The sequence below is a fragment of the Ylistrum balloti genome, unplaced genomic scaffold (genome assembly GCF_031769215.1).
Source record: "Ylistrum balloti isolate Yb309-2 unplaced genomic scaffold, AGI_CSIRO_Ybal_v1 Utg370140, whole genome shotgun sequence".
NCBI classification, from domain to species: domain Eukaryota; kingdom Metazoa; phylum Mollusca; class Bivalvia; order Pectinida; family Pectinidae; genus Ylistrum; species Ylistrum balloti.
In genome coordinates this window covers 482,861-496,295 of record NW_026782147.1, presented here as the reverse complement: position 1 = coordinate 496,295, position 13,435 = coordinate 482,861, and the positions used below count along the sequence as shown (strand labels likewise).

General features: G+C 33.4%; 1 protein-coding gene across 1 annotated transcript in view; it reads left to right on the top strand.

Annotated features, from left to right (window-relative positions):
- The first annotated feature begins 7,292 nt into the window (after nucleotides 1–7,292).
- Nucleotides 7,293–13,435, top strand: part of LOC132550709 (SET and MYND domain-containing protein 4-like) — a 28,475-nt gene continuing 22,332 nt past the window's right edge. Inside the window, exons 1-7 of the mRNA XM_060214800.1 lie at nucleotides 7,293–7,396; nucleotides 8,685–8,829; nucleotides 9,639–9,737; nucleotides 11,206–11,329; nucleotides 11,473–11,532; nucleotides 12,124–12,181; nucleotides 12,975–13,110. Of these exons, the coding sequence (XP_060070783.1) occupies nucleotides 7,305–7,396; nucleotides 8,685–8,829; nucleotides 9,639–9,737; nucleotides 11,206–11,329; nucleotides 11,473–11,532; nucleotides 12,124–12,181; nucleotides 12,975–13,110 (714 nt within the window). The 5' untranslated portion in view covers nucleotides 7,293–7,304. The remainder of the gene's footprint in view (nucleotides 7,397–8,684; nucleotides 8,830–9,638; nucleotides 9,738–11,205; nucleotides 11,330–11,472; nucleotides 11,533–12,123; nucleotides 12,182–12,974; nucleotides 13,111–13,435) is intronic.

Below are 13,435 nucleotides of genomic sequence, written 5' to 3'. Positions count from 1 at the left end.
GGATGGTTCAAATTTTTGTGGTTTTGCAGTGATTACTCTACAATTTTTCATGAGTCCTTTTCAACTTCATTGCTAAAGACCATGGATCCCAGAATGTAAAACTTAAGTATTTCCAGAAATTCTACAAGTCCTATCAAAATTCTATGAGTACAGGAAAGTAGTTATGTCACTGTTTTGAGAAAAGCTTGAAGTAAAGAGGCTGTACATACAAAATTGTATATTTTTCACAGAACTCATTGAATTGACTTTAGTTTGTACTAGTGTATTCATTTTATTTTCAAGGTTTTATTCAAATATTCAAACCTTGAAATAGTGAAAAAATGAATTTTTTTGAAAAAGAGAACTTTTTATAGTATATTGGAAGATCTTCCTGACCGGTGTTTGTTTAGAATTTGTAAAATTTAGGTATTTCGATTTAACAATTAAAATGAAGGTACTTAAAAATGTATCCTGGACAGTTATTGAATAGTACTACAACCACTAGGAAATTAAAGTGTTATGTTTTGCCAAATCAGCTACAATGTGTTATTACATCTTGTATTTTTTCTGTAATCTTTTTATCATAATTTTTAATCATACTACTTTCTACCCTAGTATACATAGGATTATAGTCTAGCCGCAAAATGGGTTGATGCATGCCTTCATGGACACTGTTTCTCAATGCTAGTAGGCTCCACACTGGTCAGTTGATAAAGGTGACCATGTAGTCATTGAAACGCCACACTAATCTTCAACTGGTTGTGTTATAAGCACTCCTATTCTACTGACATTAGGAAATGTTCCGAAATAGTGATAACAAGTTGTCAAAATCCAAAATGGCTCCCCAGAATAATGAGATGCAACTATGAATCTAAGAACTATGTTCTGAAAAATTATGCTGTTATGTCAAACTATAGAGTTTTTGGTAAAGTCACTATAGAGGCAACTAACTATAAATCAGCTGTGTCTTTGTCCATACATCTTACTACCATCAGTTGTTGAGGAAGCTGTTAGGTTCTTCACCTTATTTTTTTTAAGCATTGATAAAGATTTAAGTGTGAAACGTCCCTCAATCACTTGCTGACCTTTTTTGTATACTTGCATGTGTATGTTTCTTTTTATTTGTTTTTTAATTCTAAAATATTTTCTATGTAGTTTTTAATTCCAGATAGTGTGAGAAAGTTATTTCATTGATAAAGGCCTCCAGTAATCAGCATAAAAACTCGAATGACTAAATATTGTAGCATGATTTTTGCCGCATTCAGATGATATAAGTAAATCACACGAGATGGTCAATACATAAGGATGTTAAGGTGCTTTTATTATCTTGGAAGGCAACTGAATGATGTTATGTGCACCAGAGAACAAGATCAATTCTTGCATACTTTTGTGATTTTTTTATTGTTGTGTCCTGCATGTTTTTTCTAAGGTCACATTGTATGTAAGATGATTGGGAATCTTGTAATTGTATGTACAGTGGGAGGAGATATTTTGTAAGTGCATGTACATGGCATGGTAGCCTTTTGTTTGGATTGTATGAAAGGAATCATACTGGTTTTTGAGTCATATGTACTACTGTATCATGAGAAGAATATTTTGTTTGTTTTTGTTTACACATGAGAAGATGTGATATTTTGTTATAGTATATATGAGAGGAGGGGTGTTTTGTTAGCACATGTACAAGAGGAGGGTATGTATGTGTTAGTGTATGAACAAGAGAAAATATTTTTTAGTATATGCACAAGAGGAGAGTATATATTTTTTTAGGGTATGTACAAGAGGAAAAATATTGTTGGTGTATGTACAGGAAAAGGGTTATGTAATATTTTGTGAATGTATGTGTGCGAGTAAGGAATATTTTGTTAATGTTAGTATGAGGGGAGGGAATATTTTGTTAGTGTATGTATGGGAGGAGGGGATATTTTGTTAGTGTATGTATGGGAGGAGGGGATATTTTGTTAGTGTATGTATGGGAGGAGGGGATATTTTGTTAGTGTATGTATGGGAGGAGGGGATATTTTGTTAGTGTATGTATGGGAGGAGGGAATATTTTGTTAGTGTATGTATGGGAGGAGGGGATGTTTTGTTAGTGTATGTATTAGAGAAGGGGATATCTTTATAATGTACATACAGAGGGAGGTTATATTTTGTTAGTGTATGAGAGAAATGACATTTATTGTTAAGGTTGATAGTGTTTTGTCAGTGATTGTGTGGTAAGGGTACTATTCATTTCATCGTCATGGAACACTGTAAGGTTTCAGTTACAAATGAAACATCAATATAAAACCTCCTTGCAATCTTCAATATCTTGATACTCTGAAGGAGTAGAAATATGAACCTTCGTGCACAATTAGTTTTAATGGTTTTAACACTTTTTGTATTTTTGGATACTTAGGTATTTCAGTGAGTCGAGGGAACAGGGTTTAATTCTGCATTTTTGTTTTATTTAACAGAGGGTCTGGCATCCCTTGGGGCAAAGAGGCAGGACCTGATAGGGGAAATAGATGTAAATCATTTATAATCCTTTTTTTCCCATTCTAATAAAGGGAGTTGGGATAAATTTTTTCTGCGGCATCCTTGGATATAGGATATACACATTTGGAAGTGAGGTTCTGTTTCACTGGAGGCAGGGGGACAGGGCACTGTGAGGGAAATTAAGACTTTTACTCTCTCACATCCCTCTGATTCTAATGAGTGAAGTGGACTCTGTCTTGAGTGAACAGACAATGTTGCCCCCTGAGGGATGAATCTTTAGAGTACTACTGTTGGGATATAAGGATTTCTACCAAATTGGGTCTGAACCATCTTTACTTTGGTTTAGGGCCATCTTTGTTTTGACATGCAGCGAGACATGAAAAAGTTTGGCAAGCAGAAAGGTCTAGTGAAATGGTGAAACTGGAAAGAGTCCTAGTATTTAAAAAAAAAAAAAAAAAGAAGATTTGCAGAATGGATGGCCCTAAAGGGTATCTTGTTTATTTTATGTTACAGTGATAGGGCAAGTTTCTTTGAAGTGATAACATTCAGACCAACATTTTCCTATAGTGCTGATATCTTGCATGGATGTGCTTGTTGGGTCTTACTGTGATGGTATGATTTCAATGAAATATTTTCTGTTTTGTTTTAATTAACTTATAGGCCAATATGATTAATGTTTCTCTTTTCTTTTGTGTCAAATTTTTCAGTATGTGTTAAATCATATGAAATTACATGTTGGCGTTGGAAAGGTCCAGAAGACTGGTTAGAACTTCATTTAACTTTGAGTCAGAATTGAAATTGACCTGTCAATTTCTCTTTTAAATACAGTGTACATTGAAAAAAACCCAACCAAAAGCAATGATGTTAAGAGAATGGTCACCAGTGCTCTTGTTCAAAATGTATACATACTATGATAGTAAGTGTTAATTATGAATTGAAGTACAAATTTATTTTCTAACCAGAAAATATATTTTGAACTTAAACTTATCATTTCATCGTCATTTCAACTTTGTGTACAAAAAAAAAAGATAAAAAAAAAAAATGCTGTGTACAAAAAAAAAAAAAAAATAAGAAAGATGCTTACATTATAGATTTAAGAAGAAGGAAAAAAAGACAAGAACTGATGTCAGTTACTTGTTAATGCTAAGTTACTGTGTGGAACTTTTTGTCATTACAGATTACATAATGTGTATTAATTTGTATGTTTGTATCTTTTTTTGTTTGGGTATATCAATCCAAATTATTCATAGTTATAATTTATTTTTCATTGTAACATATTTTACCTTTTGTATGATGCTTTTATTCAAATGATCTTAATGTGCGTTTATTTCATACCCTTTTGTTAAGAGTTGATTATTGATAACACTAATTGTAAAATATTTGTAAATAATGCTTTAGATTTACTATTGTATTATTGCCTAGCGTGCTATGAAAAGCCACAAAAGCCAGTCTGCTGTATTACTTTTCTAACTTTTCAGACGACAGTGATGTTGTTGTCAACATTTCACTTTCAGTTTGTGTTTAGATCCATTGTTTTTTTGTTCAAAGTATGAATCCAAACTCTAAAGAAAATTAACTTGAACTGGAAATTAGGGATGGTTAGGATCTTGATTTTGATGTTTTGCTTTTGGTACAAGTGCTATTCTGACAATAGATAAAACAATTTTTGTGTGTGTGTGATCTTTTATGACAAAATGACCAATTAATACAAAGTGTCTTGTTCAATTTGCTTTAGAAGATGTTTGTACTCATATTGAAACAAGTAATGTTCGATATGAGAAGAGTTTTTCCTTCTGGATAAGATTGATATTTTAAAGGATGAAAATGTCATATGTGAGTGAATTTCGAAAATTAAAGAATTTGAAAGCTTTGAATTTAGTAAAATCAATACTTCAGTATTTAAACACGATTATAACATTTTTTGTTGCTTGTATCTGTTAATTAGAATTGATCAAGAAATCTGGTATTTTTATGGAAAAAGAGATATTTCAGTTTAAATGACATACTATTACAAATAATTCTTGTTGTTTGAAGAAAAGGAAAAAGAAATTGTTCTTTGCATCTGCTTTAACATTTAACATATTTCAGACAAGAGATACATTAGTTTGAAGATTAAGTAGGAACTATAATTGTTTTCTTGCATGTTTGTTTTCAATTTCTAAAATTCGTTTGTTAGTGTTTTTTTGTTTTTTCCTCTCAGCCTTTTTTTGTTTAAAGGTATTACTTTTATAGAAATGAAATAAAGAGAAATTATAATTATTTATACCAAAAAATTTATAATAGAATTTATCTTGACATTAAGTTTTTGATATTGAGGAGAAAAGAAGTTCTAAATAATCAGTGATATTGAAACTAAACCACATTGTTTGTATTTGTAGTGTATTGGCACAAATAGGATTTTTTTTTAAAAACATTGCTCCGCCATTACACTTTTTGAATGAAAGACTGAATTGTTTTTCAATAAAGTATATTGTTTCCTACAAGCTTGTTATTGTAGAAACTCCATTTTAATTGAAAAATAACTCTAGTAATGCTAAAGGTGGTAAACATTTTTCAATGAACTCTTTCTAGAATTAATCGTCTACCATCATCTTTGTGGTATGCTGTTCATATCTCCCTCTGTCTAATGATCTGTCCTTCATCTATAAATAAGTGGGCACCAGAATCCCTCTGTGATTTTTAGTTAGCTAACTTAACTTAAAGGATATGCCACAGTGCATCATGTCGTCCTATTCTCAGTCAATTTCTTCTTAGAAAAATTCCCTCAGGAGAACTATGTAGGGTAAGGATATGATATATAGGGAATAAGTTTCTTGGATAAAAACTGCAAACAAAACAGAAGAATTTTGACCTGTATAAAACGTCACAGAAATCAAATTAGATAAAATCTCAAAAAAATCTTCTTTTGATTGATCAAAGAAGACTGTAATTGTGATATTAAAAAAAAAACTTTACAGGGATAAAGCTAAATCAAAGTGCAAAAAAAGAAGAAAAAATTGCCTTGACCACAATTTGTATCAATGGCTATTGAAATAACCTTGTGAATTATTCTGATTGACTGAATATCTTTTTCTGACCTACTTTGTAGGTAAAATATGCCAGATGTACTTTAGAATTAAATTGAACAGCAAATGTGGGATGTATGTCTCTGTGGCCTCTTTGTTATTCTGTTTGTTGATAGTAAAGTAATTTTTGATGAGATTTCTTCTAAGTTGTCGATGTAGTAGAAAGATCTAATGAATGTTGTGCAAATAAAGTAAATAAAAGAAAAATCCAAATGTATTTGCAGTCTTCTCATCATTATTCCAATGCCTCCCTCCTGTGTAGACAGAGATTCATGGAAAATATTTATACACTTCGTAGAAACTATTTAGGTATACCAACAAAGGGAGAAGATATGGTTAACATGATGTCCCACTTCAAAAAAGTGACCGCTCTGTCATAACTCTTCAATCTACCCCTATACATTAACTTAAGAAAGGTGGGTTGCCAACTTGGGCCATTCTGTGGCCAATATTTTGTTACAGGAAGATAATTTAGTCAGCAACTTGAAGAGTATGTACCCTGATCCCAACTTGCCTGGGATCATTACTGATCAAAATCAAACAAGTGGTCTCCTACGAAAAGCTAAACTTGAAAATATGTCGTTTCCTTTTTTGTGGAGCCATGGCCAGGCAGTTCAAAGTCATGTTCACAAATCATTAGATGAAGGGAATTTACCTTCTGAATAGAAGAATTCAAACATTAGAGTGATATATAAATAAGAAATCACTGACCAGTCAGTCTGACACCAATCCTTGGAAAATGTGTGAAAAAGTAACAAGGGACAAAAATATGAAGCTAGAGGATAATAACTTAAGATACTATGGAATTAGATCTACAACACTTACTGTAAGTACTGGAAATCACAGGAAATAGTTAAGATGGATCAAAGTCTTTATGGTAGACAGAACAGAAAACAAATGGTCATTGTTTACAGGAAAGAACCAAACAAGGATACAGTTAGGAGTTGAATTGTGATTCCCAAAACCCAGTTTCATTTCAGGTGTACAGTCAAGAGGCCAGTTACAGAAACTGACTCACTTACAGTTTGTGAGAGCTGGAGAGAAGGGACACCCTGATTTGTCACATGTTTTGCAAACTAACTCTGAGCTAAGTACCATCCTGAAATATGAGAGCAGACCCCAAGTAAAAGTCTTATCTGAGGTCAGACATGGTTACAGCAGTGCCCTAATATCTGACAGTTCCAAGGTAGAAATGATGTGATGAGACTGCAACATGAATGGAAAATTGCCAAATAAGAACGGCATGTAGGACAGTGTGGATGAGTGGGATGGAACTCTCTCCTACTCCTGGAAAAGATTGGTGCCAGAGAGTTCCCTGCAGAGCCAGTTTGGAAGATGGTTCAGAAAGTGGAATAGAGAAATTGATAAGTTCATATTCACGACCCTCTGGAATGTCTGATGACAACAGCAAAATTATTTGTAGTTGATGAAAGATTATTGGTAATTTTGAAAATTCGGGAAAGAAGGAATATTCCTTCAAACCACAGAAAACATCCTAACAGTAATCAAAAACTCATACATATTTCATATTTTTTCACATAAAATTATTATTATATTTGATATTTTATATAACGTCGATAAAATAAAACGACTATCTTAATTTTCTCAGCATATCAGGCATTCACATGTTATACTTTAATTTTGTTTGCGTGCTCAGAACTTCCAGTACTTTGATTTTTAATATGCTTATTGGGTCGAGAAGGTCCGAATGGCTTCAGAAGTTTATTCCGAATAGCTATGGCGGCAAATTTGGGTAACTGGCAAGAGGAGATCAATGCCATTTTAATGAAAGCACGTGGAAGGGTCCTTTGTGATTTCCAGGAAGCTTCAACAGACGAAGAAAGATTGCGTTTTATCATTTCTAGAGGCTTGATAAGGTAAACATCACTGTCATTAAAGATAACGGTTAAATCTCGATGTTTAACATAGAAATTTCTAGCGGTACTGACACTTCCGGTTTACCACAAGTTTAATTCTTTCATAGACCGCTTTCGCGTAACCCGGTCGAAACGGTTCAGGTGGTCTGGAATGGGGCCACTATATACAAACGCACCTGTACCGGATATTGGAAATGAAATATGTAAAGCTCAAAATGCACAATTTCAGAATTTCCTGTCGAGCATACATCAATTGATTAAAAATAAAATTAAGATATCATCAATTTCACTTATACTTAACAGCATAATGCATATGGAAATATGTGCGTGCACTGATCCTGCTTTATGCTGAAATTCTGATAACTAATGATGCTCAGCAAATTAGTTTCGAACAGGTACGGCTGGACCCCTCAATGTGCACGTGCCAAATATTCCGCACGTCCGCCTCGGTCCTGATCTGTACCTGGCATTTCTCTTGGTTCAACCGGGTCAATCGTTTCAGCTGTTTACATAAAAGCTACCATATATTATAACATATATTCTATAGAGGAAAGTCCTGTAAATACAAACATATTACATTTGTCCCACAAAACACGTTACAGAATGCCACATTCCTTTGACCTGAAATTGTGTAATTAAGCTGGAGGTTGAAAAGAGGGAAAGAGCAGGTATAGAGCTATTGTATTTGACATGTGTAGTCATGGTGGTTGAATGGTTAAGGCATATGACTGTCTTTATCACTAGCCTTTCACCTCTGGGTCGAGAGTTTAAGACCTATTTGGGGAACTTGCCTGGTGCTGGCTGCAGGTTGGTGTTTTTTTCTCTGGGAATTTCGGCTTTCCTCCACCACCCAAACCTGGCAAGTCCTTCAATGACCCTTTCTGTTTATAGGATGTAAAGCAATAATAAACTAAACAGGTCTAGCACTCAGCAGTCCAAATGGTTTTATCTGTCCTCTATTTTATTTTAGCTTGGCCACAAACAAGTTAAAATGAATCGAGGACAGATAGTCAGAACCCTTTGGATGAAACACTCCAGTGCTTGTGGTTGAAATTAAAATGATGTATATGCAAATACAATATATGATGTCTAACCCCTAGCACTGTGGTCTGGCAGACAATAATTCTTGCTGTCAATACAAATAAAGTGTGGTACACAATATTGGAAAATACTTCAGTTATCAAAATATAATAGATATTAATTCATTTCAAAGTTTTTTTTTATCATCATATTTATGTTCTATTTTAAAATTCTGCTGATTAACATATAGTTAAATTTTGTTCAACAGAAACATTTCCTGGCTGAACTTCTATATCCAAAATTGTAAGAAACTTCATTGTAAGTCTGTGGAGAAGTCCAAATGTTACAGAGAACAAGGCAACACATATTTTCAGCAGAAGAAATATGAGGAATCGTTGCACTACTATATAAAGGTAATTATGAAATTATGTTAAATCATTTATCAGTCATCATCAGATAGTCTAGACTTTTCAAACAACACTTTTTCTATCCTTCTGTGTGTCCATTTATCTATGCATTCTGTATTGTGAATGATTGGAAAAACAAAATGGCCGAGAGACAGTCTGAACTTGAGAAATATTTCATGGATTGTTTTCAAATTTTGATTTTAACTTCAAATTTCAATTTTGTTCATGATTTCGTTATAATTAAAAATGATGGTTAAAAAGAAAATGGCCAAATAATCGCCATCTTGAATTTGATATCTGACAGTAAGTATCACTTTAAGTTATGGATGACAATGTAGTTTGATCAGCAATATATGCTATGACATAAAGAGATACAACATTATATAGTTACAGGTACTTTAAAATCATTTATTTTTGTGGGGCTTAATTTTCATGGTTTTCCCCCTCAAAAAACCTAATTCATGGACATTTTATTTTGTTGATAAATTTTGCCCAATAAATCTACTTATAATTATAGCACTTGGTGGATTTATGTATGAATTTGTTGATTAAAAGTAGCCATTAAAATAAATATTCTGTGAAAATTAATGGTTTTACAGTTACACAGCAATACATAATACTTCATTTATTACTCATCATCAGTTTTATCAGAAATACAAATTTTAAAAAAAGAGCAAATAAGAGAAAAGAAAAGTGGGGAAAATGTAATGTATTGAAAAATAAAAATCATATGTTGGTAACAAGATCCACTTGAAATCTAGTTTTCTGTTAATTATTGTAAGATGTAGAACACGATGTTGACTTAAATGTTGCAGGCAATTATCCATGCTCCAGGAATTGAAGCCAAGACAGAGGACTTATCCCTTGCATATGCTAACATGTCTGCTTCATTGTATCATCTGATGAAATACCAGGTTAGTGTGATTTAAAAGTGTATGTATCAGTATCCCGGCTTCTAGCACTCAACTGTCAAATACGATGCTAGGACATTAGTGTTTGTTGGTAACATAACACCAAGTAAGGGAAAGAGTTACAGAGATGAAAAACCAGAAACCAACAACTTCCGAACCAGTGTATAAACCTATGTTAATCTATATCTATATAAGTACCGATTGCAGGATTGAAAGTCATTTTTTAGTGTCTAGCAAAGAAGTGGAAGTGCCTCAAATTTCTAGAAGCAAAATTGGATTATGTGCTAGCAAAATTTACAACAATGTTCATTGCACATTGTAGCATATTTTAACCAATACAATCAACATGTTAAAAAATAAAAAAAGACAATGCAATGTTGAAAATCAATTGAAAGATATCAAGAGAGACAATGCAAGGTATTGGTTTCAGGAGTACAAGACTATATGTAAACTCTGCTTTACAACAATGTGAAACAAGTTTGTTCTACTTATACTAATCACTCTTGTTGGCCTGGATGTAAGCACATGCAAGGCTTATTATGGGAAGAAACCAGAGTACACGAGGGGAAAAACCCATGTGGTCAGGAAGGTGACCCCTTACCTTTTCATACCTGTTTCGGGAATTCAAACCCTGGACAGCTAGGTGAAAGGCAAGTGCATTACCTCTGCGCCACCTGACCGCAAGACTGGATTGATCAAATTAATATCTACATTTGGCCCATCAGTAACATTTCAACAAATGTTTCGGTAATGAAGTTAAACATTTTTTTGTAGACAAAACACCTGTTCACACGAGAATGTTAATATCCAAATTACCATATGATTTTCAAGCTTGTTGCAATATACATTAAATCAGCTTGCCAGATTAAGTTTAAATCTTGTCTTTATTTGCTAAAATCCACAAAATATTTGATGCATTATTTCTACAACTACTTGTGTAATTTCTTCATGATTAGAAGATACAACAAGACACAAACTAGTTACTACAAATAAATTAATTTATAGTTACTTTTTTGGGATTGATGCTTCACAAAATTGTGCAAATCTATAAAACTTGCTTTCCATGAAGAACTGGGCTTATCATTTTCATATTTTCAAATTCAATTTTATGCATTACCTTTGTTCCTAGGTGTGCATTCTGTTTTGAGACTGATCAGGAAAACAAAAATGGCCAGCAGACAGCCAGCTTTGGTTTTCACATTTGTGGTTTGTTATTTCTGTTTGGGCAAGGAGCCATCTTGTATTCTAAAAGTTTAAAATATCTCCTGTTCTTGAAAAGTAATAAGTTTGTTATCAGTATTTCTTGAGAAGTACTGAATCATCAATCTCAGATGTTGTGTGTGTTCCCGTTGGTCCTGTAATGTGCATGTTTTAATTTTTGAATGAAATGGGGAAAAAAAAGAAATGAAAAGAAAATCATCTCTCTGGTATATCTTTTTATTCAAAATTTTTGATGTTGTTTTACGTTTAGGCTTGCCTTGCCAATATCACAGCAGCCATGGAGAGTGGTTACCCGGACCGTTTGCATCACAAACTCCTCCTTCGTCAGACACAGTGTCTACTGTACTTGAAACAGATTGAAGATGCCAACACTAGTAGGTGAAGATTTTCTGCTATATGATGTGTATCTATGTAATCCCTGACTTCTGTTTCAGTATATCGTGACTTTATAAAACATGAGTTATTTGAATTTAACTGGTTTTCCAAATCATTTTAATCCCATATCATCTCTATGCAGGTGTACAGGTAGCAAAACAGCATGCAGGGAAGATGAAGAGTACAGATAAAAAGAAGGCAGGTAAGGCTAACAGATAACAGTTAACATGATGTGGTGTGGTTTTGATAATTTAGTCATAATTATTCATCTGTCTATCAGTCAGAATTTTACAAAATAGAGGTTATGAGGCAAATTTATACTTCTTCTAAAGAACCATCTAGTGCAGGGTCATGATACTTGGAGGAAGCCCAAGAAAGTTAGTGAAAAGAATTGTCCTTGATCCCATATTAAATGTCATAAGATTTTATATATATGTGTGTGACAGAATCAAAATACTGGTCCTGGCAAGGCTGTGTGAATGGTGTGATTGATCAGCTGTATGAAAGAATTGTCATTAGATTGTAGTGTTGATATGTAACAGTGGTTTAGTATATTATTTTAGTAAATAGACACTATATTTAGCTTCTCCCTGTAGGTTGTTTTTACAGAGTACATATCTGTCCTTAAAGCTAGTTGTTTCTTTTATTTGACCAGAGAGCGGAGCCCCAGAGTTACAGAGCCTAGGGTTGTCATGAAACATAATAGTAGTATTGTATTTCATTCCTACTACACATGTCACCTATAATATCTTTCAGTTATACTTAAATATGTTCTTTCTTGATGTCATTACAGACATTTTTCTTCAAGAAATTTCAAGTGTGGAAAGGAAACTTGCTAATGCTGTTGACAAGTAAGTATCTTTATAGGTGTCAAATTTCACAAATAAAAGATTAATGATTTTACCAACTGGTACCTTTTAATCCCTCACCAGTGAAAATTGAATAATAATAATAAAAGAAAAATGGCTGTATGTCAGTTTGTCTATTTTCTGAGCAACTCAAAATGATTTGCACAAAACTTTGTGAAACATCACTGATGCAGATATCACACATTTGTGTAACTGCCCTTATATTTCCGATCTGCCTATTCTTAATGCAATTATGCCTCTTCTGCTGTGATTGTTGACTGAATTTGGTTAGGACAACTTCTGCAATTCGGAAACTATGAACTGTTCACACATTGTTCTCGTTGAGTTATGCCCCTTATACTATGTCAGTAGATGGAATCTTGTCAGGAAAAAATTCTCTTGCTAGAACACTGATGTCATCACCACACGGAAAAAATTGTGAGAGTTATTCCCCTTCCACTATGTCATTTGACAATCTTGTCAGGAGAACTCATCCTACAGTTTCTTTCCAAAATTTGTGTAATTTCCCTATTGTAGTTAGCACACTTTTTCTTTACATTTCCTTCTGGAGTTATGCCCCTTTGTTGTAAATTAGTGTTAGAGTCTTTATCCTTAAATCTTTGTGTGGATGAAACTTTTTTAACGAAATATGGTCTAAAGTATCTTTGCGTGAAAGGAAATTATTTTGTATAAATTTAAGGTCCCCCTGAGGTCAGAGAGGCAGACCATTAATTTGATTTGCAAAAGAAAAAATGCCGAATTACACTAATTAGATTTGTTTATCTTTCTTTCACAGTAAAAGTAACAACGATACATACGAAATGAAGAAAACCAAACTTCCTGATCTTAGTTATGGAAGAAACCAGTTAGTGACTCAGGCAACTAGTGGTCTTAGGATGGAACAGACTAGAGAAAAAGGGCGCCATCTTGTGGTAAGTCTATTTAGTCTTTTTTGCCCTGTGTATTTCTCTCCATCACTGAAGATGTTGATTTTTAGGTTATCTGACACAAAGGGTCATAATGACCTATAGCCATTGTGCTTTGTCCGTTGTCGTGCCATGTCCTTTGTGCGCTGTCTGCCTTGTGTAAACTTTTGATATTTTAAACTTCTTCTCAAGTTCCACCACTTGGATTGAGCTCAAACCTATATGAAATGATCCTGAGATGGTCCTGACCAAGTGTTGTTATTTTTTTGAGTGGGTCTGAAATCCAAGATGGCCACCATCTTGAAAAACATATTTTAAACTTCTTCTCCAG